This window comes from Pseudorasbora parva, chromosome 24 (assembly GCF_024679245.1).
Source record: "Pseudorasbora parva isolate DD20220531a chromosome 24, ASM2467924v1, whole genome shotgun sequence".
NCBI lineage: Eukaryota > Metazoa > Chordata > Actinopteri > Cypriniformes > Gobionidae > Pseudorasbora > Pseudorasbora parva.
The window spans coordinates 18,961,041-18,985,213 of NC_090195.1; the positions used below are offsets into that span (position 1 = coordinate 18,961,041).

Genomic DNA, 24,173 nt, shown 5'->3' on the forward strand with positions numbered 1-24,173 from the left:
TCATCCAAGCTTTCCTTTAAAAAGACAGATATATAAGGGTTTTCCTTTTTAAGACTATAAGTCACAACTTTTTAGGATTCTCAAAACAGAGCAAAGCAAGATGTCATTTACATAGAAGTCAATGATGTATGCACATAAAATCAAACCCCTTCTAGCCTAAGGGTTAGAATTTTGAACATATTCAACATGCAGGCCTACTTGAGTAAGGCTAAATGTCTGTGCAACAATAATTCGTCATCATTTGCTGTACAAGAAAGCATATAGTAAAGAGAAATTGTAAGCCACCTTTAGAACAGTAAACAGGCAAACGCACAGCATGCTAAACAGGGCAACACCCTGCAATGTCTGCTGGTTCAGAGCATCATTAATCAGAGCCGCATTGCTGGTAGATAGATTGAGAGATTTGCAGATCATGTAAGCGCCGGTAGAGACAAAGCGGCAACGATGCAGAAAGGTAATACAGAGAAACACTGCCTAGAGGATTCACGCGCACTTTGTGGCGTGAAGGCTTTTGTTGGTTAAGTATGTGACATGCTGGTAAGAAATTTGTAGGGACAAATTTGAGGGAAACAAGCAGGTGGGACCAAATTAAAGCACAAAGCACAAAAAATGGATACCTTACATTAGAAGACCATCATAAATTATGCATTTGCCGCATGTGATTTTATTTAGTGCTATGATGAGAAATGAAATTCCTGTCGAAACCTGTTAGCCCTTGTGAAAAAGAATTACACTTTAGTTTTAAAAGGTGTATTCAAGTTGCACATTAGTTGCAATTAAATGTATTATAGTTTAATACTAAATGCATTTGCTGAAATGTTTGCACTTTTTTGACAGACTTGCATAGAAACATAGTCTTTGAAATATACTGCCATACTGACAAGCATTTATCAGTTTTTAAACTAAAATATATAAATTCAGATTTAACTAAACTATATTTATGTCACATATAATATATTTGTAATTACATTTAATGAATCAAAGTTGCAATTTAGTATATTCAAGATATATAACGTCAAATAACATCGAAAAACACACTATAGTTAAAATAACCATCAATAACTTTACATGTCCCACTGTAAAAACAAGTTGCTAGCTTAAATTAAGTACAATCAACTTGGATGGAAGTCACTTCAACTCAAATGACATTAAAGTGACTTAAAAATCTTAGTGTATTTTAATGTTAAAATAAAAAACCTGCTTTACTTATTTTGATGAGTTAAAGCAATGTAAAATCATTTGCTGCTATAACGTATTGACAAACCAACAGTCCTTTTACAAATGATATCTTAAGTTATGACAACATGTTTTACATTCCTTTTACATTGCTTTAACTGCAATTTTTAAGTCAGTTTAATGAAATTCAAGCTGAAATTACTTAAACATCCAAGTTGATTGTACTTAAAAAATTCAAGGCAGCTCTTTTTACAGTTAGTCAACACATACATACACTCCATTAAAGGAACACTCCTTTTTTCTTTTTTTTTTAGACTAAAAAACTCCCCAAGAATTAAAGTTGAGTTTTACTGTTTTCAAATAAGAAAAATATCGAAGCGCTTTGGTAATTTTTGAGCGAGATGCTAACGGCCTAACTAGATTAAATTATCTATGCTAAGCTATGCTAAAAGTGCTACCGCCAGTCCTGGAGATCAGCTGAATGGATCCGAAAACAGTAAAACTCAATAGGGGAGTTGGAAAATGGGCCTATTTTCAAAAAAAAGTGGAATGTTCCTTTAAAGCACAATAAAATAATATTATTAAAAATGATTTAAAATGTACGTTGACACTAAAGTGCACTTTTTAAATGTGTTTTAAGAAACTTGTGTAAAATCTTTAAGTAAATTATATATTATATTGTCTGCAAATTACAGTTGTTTAAAAAATCCTTGTAATATTGTAAGTGCACTACAATTGCGCATTTATTCAAAATTATGACTTATTTGCGGTGCACAAAAGCAAAAATTTAGAAAATACAAGTCACCCTTTTCCATGCAATAACAATAAATGAGCACAGAAGCATCAGAAATTATATAAAAGTACCATAAAAATGAACCATATGACTTGTCAGCTATATTCCAAATCCGACTGAGAAAAAAGACAAAGGTTTGGAACAACATGAGGGTGAGAAAATCAATTTAAGTGAACAATTCATCACTGCTACTAAATTGTTCACATGAATTGTATATAGTGCATTAACCACTGCATTCACATGAGGATTACTATAACGTAAAGTGTACTTTACATACTTACATACTTTTTGTTGCAACATGGTATTTCATAGATTGCGAGTTATCGTGCAAAAAAAAAAAAAAAAAAAACAGTGTGGTGAGAAAGAAACTCTTTGGATTGGTGCAAAGGGAACACATGCCAAAGATACCTGCTCCTGAGACTCTTTCAGAGACTAACCTGACAAAGGAACACCTGCTAGGATTTTATCTTTCTCTTCTAACAGTATGGCTCAGATTTTAAAGGACCAATAGTGGGGTGCTCTTCCTTGAAGTATGGCTACAGAGAGTTCTCCCCAACCACTTCCTGATGGGCGCCACCTGTTCTCTTTGCCACATGAGGATCCGCGGATCGCTGGGGGAAGAGAATATTGTCACCATAACGCTGCTGGAGCCTCTCTCTCTCACTCACTCACGCACTCGCTCACTCTTTATTCTCTGTCACCTGTTGTCCTTCAGGTACCAGATGTGACTGTTGGTGCAATGAAGGCCATATTCTAGGAGTCTATCTGGCGGAATTCCAGCTTGAATGACTTTAGTTCCTCATACTTAAAACGATAGTCCTGCCAAAAATGAAAATTCTGTCATTGTTTACTCGTGTTGTACACCTTCATGTCTTTCTTTCTTCAGTGGAACACAAAAGAGAATATTTATATAATGTATGTGGGGTCCAATGCTGTTTTGGACACCATTGACTTTCATTGCATGTACAAAAGCAGTTAAAACAAGAAGCAAAATCCAAATCTAGAGACTCAGGGACAACATTTTGAGCAAATATTCCATGCAAATGCTGTCTGTATGCAATCTGTATCCTAATCATCATAATTTGGATTCATATATTCATATCAGTTAATAGCTGATGCATCAGATCACAAAAAAATGCATATGTGATAAAAGTTCATTATTTTCCATAATGTAATGATAAAAACTAAACTTTCATATATTTTAGATTCATTGCACACCAACTGAAATATTTCAGGTCTTTTATTGTTTTAATACTGATGATTTTGGCATACAGCTCATGAAAACCCAAAAATCCTATCTCCCAAAATTAGCATATTTCATCCGACCAATAAAAGAAAAGTGTTTTTAATACAAAAAAGTCAACCTTCAAATAATTATGTTCAGTTATGCACTCAATACTTGGTCGGGAATCCTTTTGCAGAAATGACTGCTTCAATGCGGCGTGGCATGGAGGCGATCAGCCTGTGGCACTGCTGAGGTGTTATGGAGGCCCAGGATGCTTCGATAGCAGCCTTAAGCTCATCCAGAGTGTTGGGTCTTGCGTCTCTCAACTTTCTCTTCACAATATCCCACAGATTCTCTATGGGGTTCAGGTCAGGAGAGTTGACAGGCCAATTGAGCACAGTAATACCATGGTCAGTAAAGCATTTACCAGTGGTTTTGGCACTGTGAGCAGGTGCCAGGTCGTGCTGAAAAAAGAAATCTTCATCTCCATAAAGCTTTTCAGCAGATGGAAGAATGAAGTGCTCCGAAATCTCCTGATAGCTAGCTGCATTGACCCTGCCCTTGATAAAACACAGTGGACCAACACCAGCAGCTGACATGGCACCCCAGACCATCACTGACTGTGGGTACTTGACACTGGACTTCAGGCATTTTGGCATTTCTTTCTCCCCAGTCTTCCTCCAGACTCTGGCACCTTGATTTCCGAATGACATGCAAAATTTGCTTTCATCCAAAAAAAGTACTTTGGACCACTGACCAACAGTCCAGTGCTGCTTCTCTGTTGCCCAAAGAGAAGTAATGCTGTTTCATGCATACTGAGCTTTTTACACTGTTAAAGACTTGGACTCCCATCCTAAACATAGACAAAGTTTCAAAAACTAATGTTGGACGTTTGATGGAGTATTTCTGTGTCAAAAAAACTCCTTCCGGTTTTTCACAAGTTTCGGAGAGTTTTTTTTTTCCGAGTATGGGTTGACGTTGATAGAGCAGAAGGTCCTTGTATGGGCCGTACGGGCTCTTCTCCCAGTATGGTGCGCGCGAGCGTGACTAGAGCGAGAGAGGAAATGCCCATAAACACTCCGCGCCGAGCTCCACTTTATTCCTATGGGTGACATTAAGCGACCTCATTGCTTCAGCACAGCATTCCGGGAAGGCAGCGCTCCATTTGGACTGATTTGAGCGCAGAAATAACGGGAAGCTTCACAACATCGATTCAGTCGCATCGCAAAGTGGATTTCCACGCCACTGCTGTCACAGGACTTCACCAAATCATACCAAAGAAGTGTGTTTTTGAGGGAGCGGTCCCAGCGATAAAGGTTTGGTCCTGCTTTGGAAGCAGCCGGTGAGTAAAACTGCCTCAAATGTCTGTGCTGTTGGCTACCGTTGCGATCAGTAAACGCCACTAGTCTGGCGTGCAAAACCGTTCTGCTTGCTACTGCTAAGGTTTAGTCGCATACAATAGTCCATAAACCGAATCATGTCCTCATAAACTGCGAGTAAAGACACACAAATGTTGACAGGCCACTAAATACAGAACATACCACAGAGACGGACGTCCTGCTGTTGCTGTTTCTCCTGTTCAATTTATTTCAGCCTCCGAATGATTCTGGATCATATATCTATTAGCTGAAATTGATAGCGATGGGCTTCTCCACGCTTGAGGACGTCACCGTTTTGTTCGCACTCATCATTCTTTAGCTCCGCCCACACGATACGCCTCCAGCCGCTCGTTTTTTTCCAGAAAGACTCGGTACAGCCCATATTTCTTTTATAAATATAATAAAACTTAAGACTTTTCGGAGATATGAACGATGCAATACTACTCTATAGGTACTCAAGATTGACATGAGATTGACTAAACTAAAAATAAAGTTCAACCACTCATTCCTAATATTAGGATCAGAAGGAAGCTTATGCAGCGACTGTGTTCTTCCACAACCAGGAATACCGCAATATCTTGCTATCTTTTTTGGCATGTTTATTGTTGTTGACCAGCTAGCACGATCCGATCACCTCCATGAGTCGGTGGGCGAGGCTACTAGATTAGACGTGCTGTAGAGGCAGTGTTTCGTCACACGATGACGTAAGCCTGAAGCACAAGACCGTTTGCTGAGCCTGGTGTCTATAAAAGCTTTTCTTTGACTATCAAGGAAGTTTTCAGCTCTGAAACTTACAGGATATTCTTATATTACCATGACCTTTTATATATCAAAAGCTCAAGGGAAAGTTGATTTCTCAATTTTTCATTTTTCCATCCCATGTCCCTTTAGGGGCTCCGTACAGATAAATTTAAAAAGCATTAAATACAATAAAAACAGCCCCAAAAAACAGTAAATAAACTGGCAGTGACCAAGAATCACACTAAGTTACCAAAGTAAAAATGCAACAAGGCATTCATTAATTATGCACATAAATAAGTTATGAGTGCAGGTTATCCATAGCTTCAGTGGTGATTAGACCTTTGGCATGGGATCACAGACTATTCTCAAAAGTGAACCTTTAGTATCCCAAAAATAAAAACATCTGGTGCCAGCAGGCACTTTGGGTCTCATCGTTATGCTGCAGACCAAAGTTCCTTCTGCCGTGTCATTTTAAAGCCATAGCTGTGTTCACTGGGTAATTTGAGTTGTCTTCATCATCCACTGACAAATGGAACTTCGTGCAGAGGACCAGATGGCAAGGCTAAGCCATAAATCTACAAAATAAGACGTTTGATTGATGACTTACGAGCGAAAGAAACACTCCCAGAAAAAAACAAACCAAACAGCGATTTCTCTAATTTAAACTGACATAACACTATCAAATCTGGAGCTATTTACATTTAATTTGGGCTCCTCAACAGTATATTGCTAATGAAGTCATGAATATTTTTTAGTTAAATCAATTTTTGAACACAAAATTGTCCCAACAGTGCGTGAAACGCATACTAAACCGTGTTGAAGAAGTTCTTACCTAAACAATGGGAGGATAACAGACGGAGGCTTTGAAAGCACAATATGATGGATCCATATACCAATTATATCCCGAAGCAGAACTGAATATCCATGTATATCAAAACAAACCTACTCTTCTTTTCACACAGAAAGTTTGACTCACTCAGTTCGGCACATTTAAAAGGACGTGCTATGAGGGTGGCGTCCTAGTGTGTCAAGTTATCACCACCTTACCATGAATAAAACATCTTGCACCCAGAAAAAGAATAAATATGTGCCTATTCCTAGTCAACATTCAAAAACTAAATATCTTCTATATTTTTCTGATTAGGAACCCAAACTGTACAAATACATGCCCAACTATTGTCCAGCTTACAAAAAAAAAAATCTTTCGTCAACTACACTATGTTGCCAAAAGTTTTGTGATGCCTGCCTTTACATGCATTTTTAATCTTTAGGGTTTAATATGGAGTTACCCTTTACCGCTATAACAGCTTTAACCTTAGGAGTGTTTATGGGGATCTTTGACCATTCTTCTAGAAGCGCATTTGTGAGGTCAGGACTGATGTTGAATGAGAGAGATGGATCTCACGAAAATGCGTATAAATAGTACGAGTTTGCAATCTCGTGGAATGTATACGCCAAAATGAGTTTTGGCGTGCGTATGGTACGCGGTTTTTCGCATGCATATGATACGCACTTTATGGCGTATTATACATACGAACAAACTTTTAGCTAGCAAAAGACCACATTAACATCTTAAATGTTAGCAGTGAAAGCTCCTTCAGAAAAGCTGCTGTATCAGTCCACAGCCTAAGCAAATGCTCCACTCTTCTCCACAACGGTAAGCCACTGTAATTTAATAATTCCAACATGATTTAACTTTACTATTGCACACATCAAGAGTCCCGCTTTTCTTTCTATTCCTAAAAAATACATAAAATCCCACTTTTACTTATAAAATACAATTTACTCTCTTGATTTAACCAAATGCAATGTATGATAATGAACTAACAAGCCCCACCAAGTTTCAGTTAACGGTTTCAGTTACATTAAGTTAAATAAAATTGTACTTATATTTAAGTGGATTGAACACAATCAAATTAGGACAAAATCTATAGCAATTGTGGTGTTTTTTTTTTTATAACAAAGCAATTTGAACAAACAGTAAAAATATTTTTTTACTGTACAAAAAAGCACATTTGAAAAAAGAGGTCATGCCTATAAAAAAAAATTCTAAAAGGAAAAACATTTACGCAATTTAAAGGTAAAATTCCACCATACTGGTTTGCATAATCCTCACATAGCCTAATTGAATTGAATGATTGAACAATCCTTGACATCGCCCATTACTGGCCTAGTATGCACTTTTAATAATTTTCGCGTATGCAAAAATGTCCAAAAAAAATCCCATTTTTAGTACATCGTTGTCGTGAACACAGAATACAGTCCCGAACAAAGCTTTGAATAGTTTTTTTTTTAATTTATAATTTATATAAACAGATACAAACTTATGCTTTTATATTATTATTACAAAAAATACCCCGTTCATAAATGGCAACAGTTTTTTGGGCCTGAACTTTAAAAAAAAACAGGTTAATTGCAATTTCTTGAAAATGATACAGTGACATTATGCTTATTACGTGTAGTCTGTAGATGTGTAGTGTTTCTTGACAAAGTGACATCGCCAAGTACTGGCCTGGCATGTGTAACAGCATTTTTAGGCATTTTTATAGATCAGTGTGAATGGGGATCATTTTGACAACGCTGTCATCTGTGTCTGAACATTTTCAAAAACGCAAAGGAAAAACATTTCCATTTTTAGTACATCATTGATGTATAAACGTACCCTAAATGAAATACAGTACAGAACAAAGTTTTGAATACGTTTTTTTATTCATAATTTATACCAGCAGATACAAAATGTTTTAACTGTATCCAAATGTGCAAGAAAACACTATTGGTACTTTCATTATTTCAAACGAACAACAAACGAGAACCGACTTTGGAAAACTGACCATGTAAACTGGAGTGAGCAGACCCTTTTCATCAAAAAGGACTGATTTCAGAGCATCATCATCACTATTAAAAACTTTGACTACAATTTTTGCATCTGACTTTCTCAAAACTATACCAAAGTCATTGTGAATACATAGGCCTATATCTAGGTGACATTCTACCTCCCCCATTTCGTAATTAAAAAGGCAATCATAATCGTAAAGCAGCACAAATGTGTATGACACATTAAAGAAATACATTTGTAAAATTGTACCAAGATGTTTAAGAAAGAGATATAAACAAAGAGAAACTAATTTGTACTAAATACATCATGTAAACATTCACCTTCATTCGCAGCACAAGGACAACAGAACACGGATCAGAAAAAATAGATATTTCAGTGAAGCTTGTTAAGTGCTCAACTGTCATCAGTTCAAAATACTTCAGCGATCCGAAACAAGCGACATCTAACGACATACAAACAAGGTCATGGAAATTATATTGAACGTGATGGGAGTCCCGGCAACTTTTTTTTTTTTTAAACATGCGCGCACACTGAACATTTTCAGTGTTTATCTAATTATGCCACACATCTGGGGAAAACAAGACGAAAGAAAAAAAAGTTCACTGCGGTCGAACACTTCAGTTCACATTTATTTTTTGCATTAGTCAACTTTAACATTCTGGTAAAAGCATTTTCAACGAATTGAAAATCTTGTGCCTTGCCTAAGACATTCCTTTTTGTTACTTACTCATCCATACTCTCTCACTCTCAAAAACACACAATTTAGGCTATTCCTCTGACATCCAACAACCGATTTGAAGAAAACCCTTCATTCAATGGGAAAATGGCAGTTTTGCCCATTCAAACGCAGCAAATAAACATAACGATCATATTCTTTACCAAAACACACATTGATACAGCATTTGAAATAAAGTGTTTAAAGGAGCGTTCTCTCTCTCAAACGGTGTTCCCTCATACGCATTAAACACATTTTCCGCTGAAAGGAATGAACTCTATGGGTTATGTTTTCGCTAATAAATATTAAAGATGGCAAACTGTGTTTATTTGACAGCTAACCTTCAAAGACTCCCCAAGGTGTCTCACGAATACTTTCTGCGGCATTGTTCACCAGTTTCTGTGAACGCCAGTTGGCACTTTAAAAAAAAAAAAAAAAAAGGCCCTTAAAAGCCTTAGACCATGTGTGCTGTGAAAACCGCAAATAGAAAGTTCTGGCTGATTCACACACATTCAATATGCCAGCTGAAGAGACATTTATAAGCTCCCATTTGCTGATTATCCCAATCTAGTCCAAAGCCAACCGGTGCTGACTTGTATGAGGACAGTGCACATGCAAAAACCATTTCAAGTCAAATTTATCCCAGTATCGTTTAAAGGAACACTCATCCGTTTTTCGAAATATGTCTTTTTCAACTTCTTCCCTACATTTAGATATGTGGGCAAAAGCTTTTTTCTCTCAGCGCATGCATTGTTCTAGTTTGCCCCTAGCTTAGCTTAGCATAATGAATGGAATCCTATGTTGCCAGCTAGCATGTCACGAGTAAGTGATCAAAAAAAAAAAAACACCTAATTACTTCTCGTGGCCTGTGTATTTACAACGAGTATAAATAACGATGCAGATTAAGACTAGGTGATTTCCTAGGCAGATATTGACATGGGACTATATTATGGGGAAGCACAGGCGAAGCACTTCCACTTTAGGTGCAGAGATATCACGCAACACATTGCGATCACTCAGCAGCCGGAGGACGTGAGGATTAGAGTCGTGATATATCTGCAGTCGAGTAGCAGTGCTTCGACTGTGCTTCCCCATATTATAGTCCCATGTCAATGTCTGCCTAGGAAATCGCCTAATCTTAATCTGCATCGCTATTTATACTCGTTGTAAATAGGTGTTTTATTAAAAAAAATTGATCACTTTTACTCGGGACATGCTAGCTGGCAACATAGGATTCCATTCATTACGCTAAGCTAAGCTAGGGGCGACCCTGCCAAACTAAAACAATGCATGCACTTGCAGACAAAAATACAATTGCCCACATATTTAAATGTAGAAAAAGAAGTTGAATAAGCCCTATTTTAAAAACGGTGGAGTGTTCCTTTAAGTAATGCACATAAACCACTAAAGGCTGATTTATACTTCCACGTCGGATCTGCGCCGTAGCCTCTATGCTGTGGGCTACACGTTGATTTTCATTTATAGTCCTGCGGTCCACATAGAATTGAAACGCTGATACATTTTTAGAGAGGGGCGCGTAAGGGGACGTCATAGGCTACGTGTGCAACACAGCCTATGATGTAGCTATGGTGTACACTCGGCGCAGAAGTATAAATTGGGCTAAATATAAGCTTCCAATGACTGACAATTTTTTACTATCTTAACCCCTATTAAAGCCCTCACTAAAGAGAAGATAAGCAACACAGAATTCCCTTTCAGGTGACAGGAAAGGGGATAGCTGGGGTGGGGAAAACAATGCACAACAGTGTTTGAATTCTCAAATGTCTGAATCCAACATTTTTGGCTTGAAGCAGTGTTTATGAAATATTGACAGGCTGACATGCTGCTATTAAGGAGGGCAGAGGGTGAGGATAGCCTAGCTGTCTTTCCGCAATGAAGGAAAAAAAAAATCTCTCATATCCACTCTTATGAATTTATGAATGCATAATTCCTTTGGGATATTTGCAGATTAATTGAAAGTTTGCTTATGGTTCAAGTATAAACAAGCCATTTTAGGTCAAATGTCTCTATAAAACTGTGCTTTTAGGTTTGGTTAGGTTATTACGAGCAATTCCTGGCATTATTTCCTTCTCTCAACCGGAGCTTCTACAACAACAACGACTGATGGCAATCATTCCAGCACTTGAATATGAAATACTTGAAATGCTGTTAAAAACAAAAGAATGTTTGTGAGCCATTATACACCTTTACTTAACGTACATGTGCCAAAAATGATTTAGACAGAACAGAATACTGTGTGAACCACACTATACAATATAAATAATAAAAACTAAACCTCTTTTGTTCTTTACCTGCTCCCTTTTTGTACAAGATCACAGATTTGTGGCATTCTGCATGTATTCTTCTATAACATTTGTTTTAGATATGATTCACAGTCCTTCCTTTCAGGCCTTCTCAATCCTGACTGACCGAATTTGTTGTTGCACAGATCTATAAAATTCGAATGGACGGATAAATGATTTACTGTTAACTTCTACTAAATGTAGAATATTAATGCTAAATAAATACGTATTCTCTTTCAAAAGTTGTCTGCTGATATTTGACATGATAACTGTATTCCACTAGAAATCTGTCATCCAGCATATTCGCAAGTTTCATTAAAAGTACCGATACCAAAAAGTACCGAAAAGAAGGAAATCTATCAAAACCTGGAAGAAAAAAAAAAAAAAACGTGGCCGACATCATATTTCCAGAAAGAAGCACCTTTGTTTTAAATGTGCGATCACATTTACTGGCAAATCTTTGCAGGCGAAATCCAACCATTTCAATAGGAATCCCCTGGGGCTGCAACAAACTATTATTTTGATAATTGAGTATTCTACCGATTATTTTAATGATTAATCAACTTCATTTCCATTTATTCTAACAATTATTTGAGTGGTTACTCAACTAATTGTTGTTTATTCTAACGGTTATTTGAGTGATTATTCGACTAATTGTTAATTATTCTAATGATTATTTGAGTGATTAATCAACTAATTGATTATTCCAATGTTATTTGAGTGATTAATCAGCTAATTGTTGGTTATTCAAGCGGTTATTTAAGTGATTAATCGACCTATTAATGATTCTTCTAATAATTATTTGAGTGATTACTCGACCAATTGTCGATTATTTAACGTATTAATCAGTAGGCTTTGATTGATTCCACTTTTGCAATGTTAAAATATTGAGTTATACCTATTTTAACTAATAAACAAAAAAAGAACCACTTCAGCTTTTGACAAAACATTTTTTATGAATTTCGAGCACACTGAATAAATCAATCTCCTTCAAGTTTTCTTTCTTCCTCAGAAGTCATCAATAATCCAAACAATACAATGAGTGGAACTGTGTTTTTTATTAAGTCTGGGAATTGTAACAATAACTTTTTAATAGGAGTAAAATGAATATGCACTCATAGACGAAAAGGTTCTATATAGAACCTTTAAAGGTACTATCAGCGCTAAGTATTTGGAACCCCTAAAAGGTTCACTGCAAAAAAAATGCTTTACTTAGTTATTTTTGTCTTGTTTCTAGTCCAAACACCTAAAAATTCCCAAAACAAGAAGTATTTACTAGACATGCAAAAGTATTGTCTTGTTTTAGGGGGGCACTTTACATTTTGGCACCTTACATTTTTAAGTGCCAAAAGGGTTCTTTTATTATAGAACCCTTATGGCACTTAAAAGGGTTCTATATAGAACGTTTTAGGTGTACCAAATACGTAGCACCGAAATAACCTTTTCTTCTAAGAGTGTAATATAAGTGTAAAAAAATGCTCCATCATTGAATGGCTTTCATGAGGTAAATGTAACGCTTTGTGACATTGTTTGCAAGCTGTTTTATTGACGTCTTTCTGCGGTTGAAACTGATTAGAGATGGATTAATTTCAGTTGTATCTGTATACTGTCAAGTTGTACTGTATCTTTTTAATGTTCATTCATATTTATTTTGTGATTTAATAGTAGAAAAGAAGAAGAGATAATAGGTTCAATTGCCGCTTGACCCGAGGTGTTAAAGCGAACTGTCACAACATTAAAGAGCGTCAAAACCACATGTATTGTTTGAATTCTGTAATAAAATTGACAGAATTTAAGAGCTGAGGTTTATATCAAAAGTAAGCTGCTCTGTCTTATCTGTCTTTGCATTGTCTGTGTCCTCTTTGATCTGTGCGAGAAAATAGACGTGTGATGTGAGAACACTGTCAATTGTGCGAGTTCGAATGAGTGAGAGTTGGTGGCCCTGCATGACATTTTTGTAGCTACCCTAGACTTTCCCACGTTTTGCAGGTTTGGCATTGTTTGCACTTTCGAATCGCTGTCTTTTCTTCTATTAGAATGGATCAAGGAGGGCTGCATTACAGTATTGCTCTACAGTGCCCCACTGATCAAACTGCGTTATTGCAGACCCTTCAAATAGATCAGTGGTTCCCAAACTGGGGTACATGAGGTGACGGTATTATTGACGACTAACGGTAATTGTTTCAGCCCTAGAATCCACAATTTGGAATTTCACACAATGGTGAGAGATTTCCCCAGAGACTTTTTGCCAATGTGACCGCACTTTAGCATTTTAGCTAAATTATCAATGAATGAAGCACATTAATGCAACATCTAATCCTCAAATCAAAGTTTTTACTGCAATACATATTCATATAATCAATATGAATGTGTATTAGGCATGGCATCAAAAATCCTGACTGCTTTTTGGACTTACCGCATTGCTCTGAAGAGCCTTTGCGAAGTGTAAAACACTGAATCTGAGCAACAACAAATTTACTGTTCATTTCTGTGGGAAGATCGGATAGTCAAATTATGCAACTGATCACTGGACCTCCATACATGTAAACTGTTTTAAGAATGCGTCACTCAACAAAAAGTGCAATTTACTACCATATCCTACTACAGTCTGTTCAGTAGTGCTTCTCCTGCAAATAATCTTTCATTTTGTTTGGTAAAGGCAGTTTCTGAATCAGATCTATCCTGGTGTACTGTCGGATGACAAAGCGGCAAAGATATTGCAGCGAACGGACTTGCATGAACCGCGAGACAGGATTGGTCAACCGAACAGGGTACGTGGCGGACCCCGGCAGACGGGATCTGGAGTAACAGAACGCGCCATTTTCAGAGTCTTTTATAGAGTGCTCGATGAGATCTACGATGGAAGTGTGACCTTCTATGTCGGGCTGCTCGTAAAAGCTAAATCTGCCATTCGAGTGCTCGATCCTGGTGTGAAGCGTCTTTCCCTGTGACCGAAAGCTTAAGCTGAGGAGATAGCGATCGTCTGAACTGTCCCTCACCAAAAAAGAGCCATCTGGAAGGTTGATGAGCTTCTCCTCTGCCTCCCATCGAGTTATAGGTCCCCAGTACCAACCCTGCTTGGCCAGTTTTTTAAGTTCCTCCGTAAGGCTTGTTACAACCATGGGTCCGCTGGTTTGGAAAGAATCGTACACCCTGCTAACACCGGGAGCGGAATTGGGGTCAAAGTTCAGGTGATGCCTCACTCTCTCGACAACATGAGAGTCTGCGCCACTGAACCCGGAGAGGGTCCTTGGAATATCGTTGCTGGAAAGAGGTGACAGTGAGGGAGAAAATAAAGGTGTGTCTGCTCTAGAATTGGAAAGGACCATCGCCGGAGTATCAGGAAGGTGTCCGTTCACCGCCTGCTCCATGAGCATGTCAGGCGGCATGAGATCGTGGTCATCCGGGCCCTGGTCCACGTGCAGCGAGTCAGATTCGACCGGATCGACAACTTCCATTGGCGAGGGGCCATCAAAGCAGAAGGACTGGGACGAATTTGGATACATTCCCTCATCTAAAGGCATTGTGTACTGGATGTAGTCCTGAGGTGTGAGTCCAATAGGCACGTGATCCTCAATGTTCAAATGCAAGTTACCACTATGAGTCTCCATGTCCTTCAGAGACTCACTCTGATCATGAAACAGACCTTCTAATTGGATGTCATGGAACTCCTTTCTGATGCCATTGAGAGAGGGACTGGGGTTAGGGGAGTGGACCATAGCTTTGACCTTTACCTCCATCTTGATGCAAGCCTCCTCGGAGCTGACGGGCCGGAAAGGCCATGGAGAAGGGCTGTAATGATGGCTTCGGAGGGATGAGGATCTTAAGGGCCGCTGGGCTTTGACTTCATTAAAGCTTATCGGGACCGACGAGGAAGAGAAAGTGTCGTCATCATCTCCAGAGCCTACTGCGGTGGAGCCTCCTTTGACTTTCGCTTTCTGTTTGGTAGACAGTCTCCTCTTTAGAGTGCCCATAAGACTCTCGCTCTTTGATCGGTTCTTATGACCCTTCTCATCCTCCCCATTAAGATCACAACCCACCAGCCCTTTGGTGTAACAGCCTCCAAAGAGAGAGTCATCCTTGGTGTACTCAGCCGCTAAAGATGGCTGCTGAAGCATGACGAAATCCCCATCTTCTTTGCCCTTTATGTTAAGTGACTTTCTGATCGTCTTCAGACTGATCTTCTTCATCCTTGTACACCCCAGATGAGGGCATGGGATGGTCCTATCTGCTGACCGATGAATGCTAACCGCAGAGTCCGGCCATGTGACTTGGGGACGTCAATCATGTGAACGCCTTCGTCATCTGCAAAGGTGAGATAAAGACACATCATGAAAGAGTGAATTAACCACTAAACATGCATAGTTCGCTCTTTTTGAATCATCATGACATTTCAAGTCATCTTTGATGGTGGTTGACCTATACATAGCAAATTTTCCATTTGGCAAATAAGTGTCATGAGCTGGATTTTTGTTGGTAGTGCTGAGAACCCAGCACCAAAGTGCAGATACATTAGTATCTATTCTAAGTCTTTAAGTCATTAGTTGTCTGTCTGTGTTTAACAGTCCTTTCTAATAATACAAAGGCAAAGCTTATTTTAATAGACAGGAAAAATTATCAGAAAATACGCATTAATATCCACAATCCTCGCCCTTATTTGGTCAATTTAGCTGTTTTTTATTTGGCATTATATGTCAAATAAAAAACATGTACTCTCTGTGTGATAATCGAATAATCCAATTCATCTGATTAGGATGCAGACAGGAGAGTTTGGATGTAACTGGAGAGGCATGAGCAAGCAACTTCATACTATGATGAGCTATATTCAATTTCACTGTGTATTGTACGTGAATTTATTAGGGGTTACTAAGATGTCACTAAGATGATGAGACACAACATCGGGTTCACAAGAACGAGACAAGATTTTAGCTGAAATCCTCAATGACAAAATTCATGACCCACGGTGAATTTTTAAAGGGGTACTTCAGCGCTGGGAAGATGAATCTGTATTTAAACTGGGTCATCAATGCAGTAGAAATGTGAAATTATTTTTGAATTTGGTGCCTTCTAGACTGAGAAAAGACAGAAAATGTATTTTTGTCCCATGGGGATGAAAGACTACAATTCCCAGAATGCCTCGCTGCCCTGTGAGGCCATTCCCAAAGCCACCTACTGGATTACTGTGACTGAGCTGGAGAAGACACTACAATTAAAAACTGAATGTGTCAGTCTGTTCAATATAATGAGTGAGTCGCCGCACGAGTCTCACAGCACTGAGCACTAACTGCACGAGTGATGAGAGCTGAGGTAATCGCGACTACACTCGCGACATACAACGCGAGTTCAGTCTGGCGCGTTTCATTTCATGCCTTTGCAAGCTTAACTTTCATAGAAATTAATTTGAGAAGTTAAAAGACTTACATTGCTCCCCATATCTCCGTTTAAATGAGTGCATGTAGCTGTGAGCTGAGCTCTCCCTGCAAGCTGAGTGTAATCTCCCATCCCTCATGCGCAGATTCAAAACATGCAGAAATGGCTCCCTCTGCTGGCTGTAGTCTTTAGCCTTTGGGCAAACATTCCTCCTATGATGCAAATATTGTCAATTTGCATCAAAGGAGGAATTTTTCCAGAAATAAAATGCATAAATCTCTTGTCTCAGGGGGATATGAGGGGGAAAAGCACGATCATTTGAATATACTCCAGGGTTTCTACTGATACAAAGCCATATGCTAATCGCTGAAGTAACCCTTTAAATGTTTTAACTCATCTTAATGAATATCAGTTCAGTTCTAGTTTCAGAGTATGATTTATCAAATGCATTGAAAGACAGCAATATACAAGCATTGGAAAAGGTTTTGCCACGAAATGAACTGACTGGCTTCTCGATTTCACATGAGTCTCTTAAGACCTTACTGTACATGAATTATGAGCTTCCAGAACTTCTGATCAAGGCTGTGTGTGACCTCCTAATTAAACTCATTTCCACAAATTGAACATAGAAACAAAAACAGTATAAATAATAAAAAAATAAATAATGTTATTGTCTTTATTAAGTGCAAAGAATAATAAGTGCAATAAGTGCAATCATAATCAAAGTACTCTCTCAATATTCAAAGTGCAAACAGAGACCAGAGCTAAGAGGAGGAACTACGCAGTCCAGCCTAAGATAGCTTTGATATTAGGAGATAGGCTATTGTAAAAACTGAAATGTTTGTATAACTTAACCATAGTTTTCATAAACACCTGCCTCCATTAAAATAAGTAAATGTATAAGTAAATGTATAGGTAAATAAGCTCATCTCTAGTGTTTTTTATGGCTAATTAACAAACACTGCATAACTTTCCTGAGGTAAGTGCAATGTTAAGTGACATTGTTCTCAAGTTGTTTTATTGACGTCTTTTCATGGGAGAAACTCTGATTGAACGATTAACGTGCGCGAATCAGGGAGTGTTAGCTTTCAATTCTCGATCACATACTCAGTGTATAGGGAGCGGCTGAGCTGAGTGCGCATTCTACAAGATAACACATTTATCAGACTTTTAGGCTCTGTTGCATATGAACACTCCATAGTGTTGTCACAATACCAAATTTATGACTTCAATACGATACCAGACCAAATTACCTCGATACTGATACGAAATCGATACCATGGTTAAAAAACAAAAGAAACTAGTAAAATAATAATATGACAACAGAACTTATTATTCATGGTTTTCTTTATTTTTTTTACTAATAATTCATTTTGGCCAGTATATTCCTGCCCTAGTTTTTGACCATTCCCTCCTCTTATTGCTATAATAACTGCCGGTGTGAACATCCTTACACAGATCACATTATCAATCATGTTATCATTCACTAACCTTTCACTTCTGAACAGGTTGGGATGACCAAAATCATATTTCATGATACGAGTAATTTAATATTTTTTAAATGTAATTTTATAATTATAATATAGATTTTTAATTGTATCTTTGTTTTCGTTTTTTTTTATAAGCAAAAAATGCAAATTACAAACTATATGACAAAAACAGTGCTTTATTTTTCAGCCACATATTTAACAGTGGCAAGAAATAAATTAAATAATCAAATATAGAAATGCTTAGTCTTCCCTCTATATTTTAACTATAGCCTACACTGATTCTTAATAAGTATATTAAAGTTATTTAGCCAAGCATGTGGTGGTTTTCTTTTATTTCATTGTTGTTTGATTAACATTAATCACACAGAATATCAGGTCTGGCTTAAGACCTGCACGGATCAGTTACCTCAACTGTATGTTCACTAAAGACATATCCACTGTGTTTAACTGAATACTCACCAGACCGTGCATTTTTACATATTTGATGCAATCCGAACTGCTGAAATCACGTGACACTGGCGACCCGAATCATTGATCGATTCACTGATTCATGAACCGTTTTAATCTTTTTGGAGGAACACGGAAGAGAAGACAATGCTGAATAAAGTCATAGTTTTTGATATTTTTGGACCAAAATGTATTTTCGATGCTTCAAGAGATTCTAATCAATAAACTGATGTCACATATGGACTACTTTGATGATGTTTTTATTAGCTTTCTGGACATGGACAGTAAAGTGTGCATTGACTGCATATGCTCTGGGACTAAAATATAAAATATCTTAAACTTTGTTCCGATGATGAACAGAGGTCTTACGAGTCATTAATGACATCAATTTCATTTTTGGGTGAACTAACCCTTTAAGCCTCCTGGTCTTTGTTCAATTTGGATATTGAAGTAGCTTTTGTAAACATGCCCTGGAAAAAAAACATTACTGGTGTGCATCTTGGACAAAACAATGACACTGACATATTTTAAGATACGTCAGCGCAAGTTGCTTTCAGTTAAAACAGCTCAAACATGCATTTAACTTTGGACTAGCTTAAGCCTTGTCTGTGAACCTGGGGGGAAGTGTTTAAAGTTATTATCCATTTTTTTACTTGCGTATCCAATTTGCAATACCAGTTCCACAAATGACACTTAAGCATTTCTTATTTTTTTATATTGCATTTCTTATTTTTATAAAAACAATTATCCCTTTAACTGGTTGCCAATTTTCACTGAAATTTCCCTGAAACACATTTGATGCCAAGGTAGGATGTCAGATGAGTCAGATTAACATTTCAAACATAACTTAATATATTTTCAAATAAAGCTATTCATTTGGTCAAACTGTTTTCATATTGCAAAAATAATTATCGTAATGTTAGGGTTTTTTTCAATATCGTGCAGCCATACTCCGGTTCAAGTCTCTTTTGTCATGTGATGTGAAAAATCGCATATTCTGTATTGGATACAGAAATAAGTTCGAAAAATAAAACAATAACTACACAATATTACACATCTTTTGATAATTATGTGACAATACCTAAATAAATGCAACATTACAGATAGTGATTTAGACTGGATGAGAGACTCATCAGGTGAAATAATGAATTTCTTCTGTTTCCTGTACAAGCCTATGCAGCTGTCACAAGACATAAGAGTGATCAACTCGGACCAGAAGATCCTGAATAAATAATAATTTGTCATTAGCTGCTGCACTCAAAAAAAAAAATAATAATAATATTATCAATGTTTGCAAGAGTATGTGTTGGGTGAAACATTTAATATAATTCTGCTCAAATGAACTAAATGACATGAATACAGATTTGATGATTTTGTGCATTAATATAGAACAGTGATTAAAATGACTGAAACTACCTGTTATTAAACTGTTTTATGTACACATTCCAGCCAATCAGAATCGGGAGTTCAGACAGATAGGCCTATATTTAGGGCTGGTTTCACATACAGAGTTTAGATTAAGCCAGGATTAGGTTTTAGTTGAATTAGGCCTTTTAAAGACATGGCTAAGAAAAAAGGAAAACAACATTACTGAAGTTCATCTTCAGACAAAACGATGGTACTGACATATTTTAAGATGTGTCACTGTACGCATGCATCTAACTTAATAACTATAGAGCAACATAGAACCAAAGCCAAACGGCAGAAGATTAATCAATTAGAATATATATTTATTAAAAAATTTGGCAATCAGATCAAACTCTGTAACTTTGTCTCGCAAAATAAACAGGCCTGGAGTGAGCTGACTTAGCTAGCAGGCTACGGGACCTTCATCGTTACGGACAAAAATAGAGTGTAAAATATCCACGTAAATTAAAAAAAAATACGTTAACTTACCCTTTCGACGGAAGTTAACCCTCCTCTCTCGCTTCAGACAGATGGGTCTGGGTCGAACGTGTCCGTAAATCTGACGACGAGGGTTTCATTTAGCATTAGCGTGCTATTAATAGACTGCTAGCTGCTAAGCTAATCCAGCAACAGCTCCCTCACCGGAACAACAGCTTTATTACATTAACACCCACTGCTCATGGTCTGTCATCATCTCATGCACGCAAAAAACCGAGGCTGTTTTCCCCTCATCTGTATTTTCCAGTTTGATGAGAGACACATTCCTTTAATTTTTCAAGACAGCTTCATTTCTTTCTTCCTCTTTTTGTGCTAGCTAGCCACTTTGGCTACAGCCTGTTCCTCTCCCTCTTCCTTTGTTGACTGTTGCATTATGGGAAAAGACTCAGAAAGGATAACAAGAGGGAGGAGGGGGTCTGTCCACTTTTCTAGCCTACATTTATATAGGCTAAATCAGTGGTGTAGACTTAGATTTATTTCTTTATTGTAAAATAGCCAACATAAACAAGTATATTTGTTGAGCAAAAAAACATGATTTTTACGTTTGATTCTTTTAAAAGGCTATGTTATTATTATATTATTTAAGTATCTATTTTATGTCTGTATTGTGAATTGTGAAGTCTATTATGTATTATATTATGAGAATTTTGCAAGCAGGATTAGGGGAGACCAAGGGTTGTTGTTGTTGTTGTTGTTTTGTTTCCTCTTCAATTCACATACTTGTTGAACATTAACAGAAAGATACATTAACATATTAGTCAAAAAAAAAAAAGACTGAGATTACATTCAGTTGTCACATCACATTATAAGTAGCCTACAATACCAAAGTTAAAGACGGAGAAAGAATTTATGAATAATAAGAAAAAGAAAAGTTGTGGATTGTTATATTATTTTAAATAGAAATATTTTAACCCCTCCCATTGTCTCGAATAGATATACCTCTTAAAAAACAAATAATCTTGAAGGAATAAAAAAAAGTGTGTAAATATAACATTTCAGCAAAAAATTAAATTATTTATTACATAAGATACCTTTTTATCCTCATTAACAAACCAAACTGAACAATTTCCCACGGCAGTGTCAGTCTTGCAGGTATTCTTTTTTTTTCCGTCAAGCTGAACGCATCATTCCAGAATGGCGGTTAGAGTTGTGACACTGTTAGTTTAACAAATCAGAAAAGAACTATGGTGATGTCATCAATATCATTCACTTCATCACTTTTTTAAGCTCTTGTGAGAAATGGCATGTTGGAGATTTTTGACCAAAAAAATAAGTCAAATATTTTATCAAGATTATCTTTTGCATAACATTCATTCTATTATAGAAACAAATATTTGACCTAGTTAGCCTATTAAAATGTAATAAGAAACTATTGTAATTACTTTATTAAAGTAATGTAACTGATTACATTTGATTACTTTTCTATTTTCCAGCATTGGAACACATTTTTATCACTCGCCATGGAGGCAAGGCAACTATCAGACAGTCCAAAGCTTTCAGCGGCATTGTGAATTGATGTGAACATTTCAAAAGCGTCAGAATATAGCATTGCTAAAAGGCCTTTAAATGGCAGTAGGCCACCCCAACATTTTCATAAGTATATTTAATCACTTTTTTCTCATATGGATTACAGTTACATTTATTTTGTAATTAAATTATGTAATCTGATTATATGTAACTAGTTACTCCCCAACAATGGTAACAGTTCATTAAAAATGTTAGAACCAACATCTGATAATGATTGCAGAGAGTTATGTTTAGGCAAAGTCACATGAGTTTTTTGTTGCATGTCATGAAATTAGTGTGGTAAATGTGTTTCATCTATCTATCTATCTATCTATCTATCTATCTATCTATCTATCTATCTATCTATCTATCTATCTATCGGTGAATTCACATTTGTTGTGCATCAATCCATACCATAATAATATGACTTTGACAAATTTGACACTTAATAGGATAATGCAGCAGATTGTTTATTAGGCTGTAGGTAAATATGCACACTGTAAAAACAATTGCAGGCATTTTCGGTATTGAAGAGTTTTATTTTTATTTTATTTTTAAGTTTTATTTTACAATAAATTACTGTTGTCAGAAATTTACAGTGAAATGAATTCATTTTCCATAAAATTGGCTTTAAACATGCCACTAGAAATTATATTGTTAATAATTGTTTTGAAGTCACCATAATAGTGATTTGTGTTCTGTTATTTTGTGATCTTGGACCATGTATTATTACAGTTTTTCTCAACAAAAAAAATGCTATACACTGTCATGCATACCATTATCATTGCTTTTATGTCATGTTTATCAAAGTGTATTAAACTGGTTCTCATTGAATAGAACTTACCCCTCAAAACATCTGTTTCAAAACATCTGCATACAGATGTTTGCAGTTGTCATAATGTGTTGTGTATTTTGTATCTATTGCTATTAGACTTTTTTGTGTGTGTGGCAGTGTCCTGAATTGATGAATTGCAGAGGAGAATTTTTAATTTCAGTAATAAAGGAAAATGTAAAGGACTAGATCAAACAATAATCAACCAGTTGTCTAAAATAGTTCAGAGATGCATCTCATGAACCTTCATTTGGCAAGCATAAAGACGGATGACAAAGCAGAGTGACATTTTATTATAATGGAAGAAAAAGAAACAAACAAGGTCAACAGCCGGGAACAAGAAGAAGAGGAGGAGGAGGAAGAATGTGCAGTGGAAGGGTACGGAGGCAAAAGATTTGAAGAGGTAGAAGAGGCCAAGATTGTAGACATGTTTCTGATGAAGTAAGGACCACTATTGTGGACAATGTTCTCAAGCATTGCCTTATGGCTGAGGTGGATCAAAAGGTACAGCTAAATACTGTGATAACAACCATGTTGTAGAACAGAAGAGGCATGTACTCAGACATTGTTTACTATACTGTAATACTGTACACTTACCGTAATTCTATATTATATTTTATATTTTCTACCCCCTTACACTGCCCCTGCCCCTAAACCTACCCATCACAGGAAATATTCTGCATTTTTACTTTCTAAAAAAACCTCATCCTGTATGATTTATAAGCATTTTGAAAAGTGCCAATGTCCTCATATTTCACCCTCTCCTTGTAATACCGATGTCATACCCATGCCATTTGTGTCCTCATATGTCACAAAAACATGCCCACACACACACAGTATACTGCCTATGTGTGATGTATAAAGAGAGAGATTTTGTCTTTTTCTTTACATCACATTATATTGTACTGTAATTTGTCTGATTTTAAGTTAGTCAAAATAAATTTGCATTATTTCAGCATAAAGATCTTATTTCAAATTCATAATTGTTAGATGGATATTTCACAATATAAAGCAACTGATGCAACTTATCTTTGGATGTGACATCATCTTGCAACACGATACATTATATATATATATATATATATATATATATATATATATATATATATATATATATATATATATATATATATATATATATATATATATATAAAAGTTACCATGAATCCTCCCGAATTTCCCGAATAATTCGCTCCCAGATCACATGAATTATCAGCATTGTAAAAAAAAAAAAAAAAAAAAAACATATCGCATTGGTTTTAGTCAAAATAATCGAGGTAACTATTTGCATCAGGCTTCTAAGTATTTTGAGCTCATCTAATTTGTGTAGTTAATTTTAAAATGAAAATTGCCCCATAATTTACTCATCCTCAAGCCATAGTGTATGACTTTCTTCTTTCTGATGAACACAATCAGTTATATTAATAACTCAAAAGCAAGACATGCTGTTATAAA

At 36.5% G+C, this 24,173-nt stretch overlaps 1 protein-coding gene across 2 annotated transcripts; it reads right to left on the reverse strand.

The window, feature by feature from the left end:
- Window positions 1–9,773: 9,773 nt before the first annotated feature.
- LOC137063461 (suppressor of cytokine signaling 6) lies at window positions 9,774–20,732 on the reverse strand. 2 transcript variants are annotated; one of them, XM_067434595.1, is made up of 2 exons: window positions 20,372–20,732; window positions 9,774–15,473 (listed from the first exon to the last, which is right to left on the reverse strand). In XM_067434595.1, exon 2 carries the CDS (start codon window positions 15,356–15,358, stop codon window positions 13,781–13,783), a length of 1,578 nt encoding a protein of 525 aa, XP_067290696.1. In that variant the 5' UTR covers window positions 15,359–15,473; window positions 20,372–20,732; the 3' UTR covers window positions 9,774–13,780. The 2 variants fall into 2 exon arrangements, with proteins under 2 accessions (XP_067290696.1, XP_067290697.1); XM_067434596.1 differs by lacking the exon at window positions 20,372–20,732 and adding an exon at window positions 16,590–16,714.
- Window positions 20,733–24,173: the final 3,441 nt, after the last annotated feature.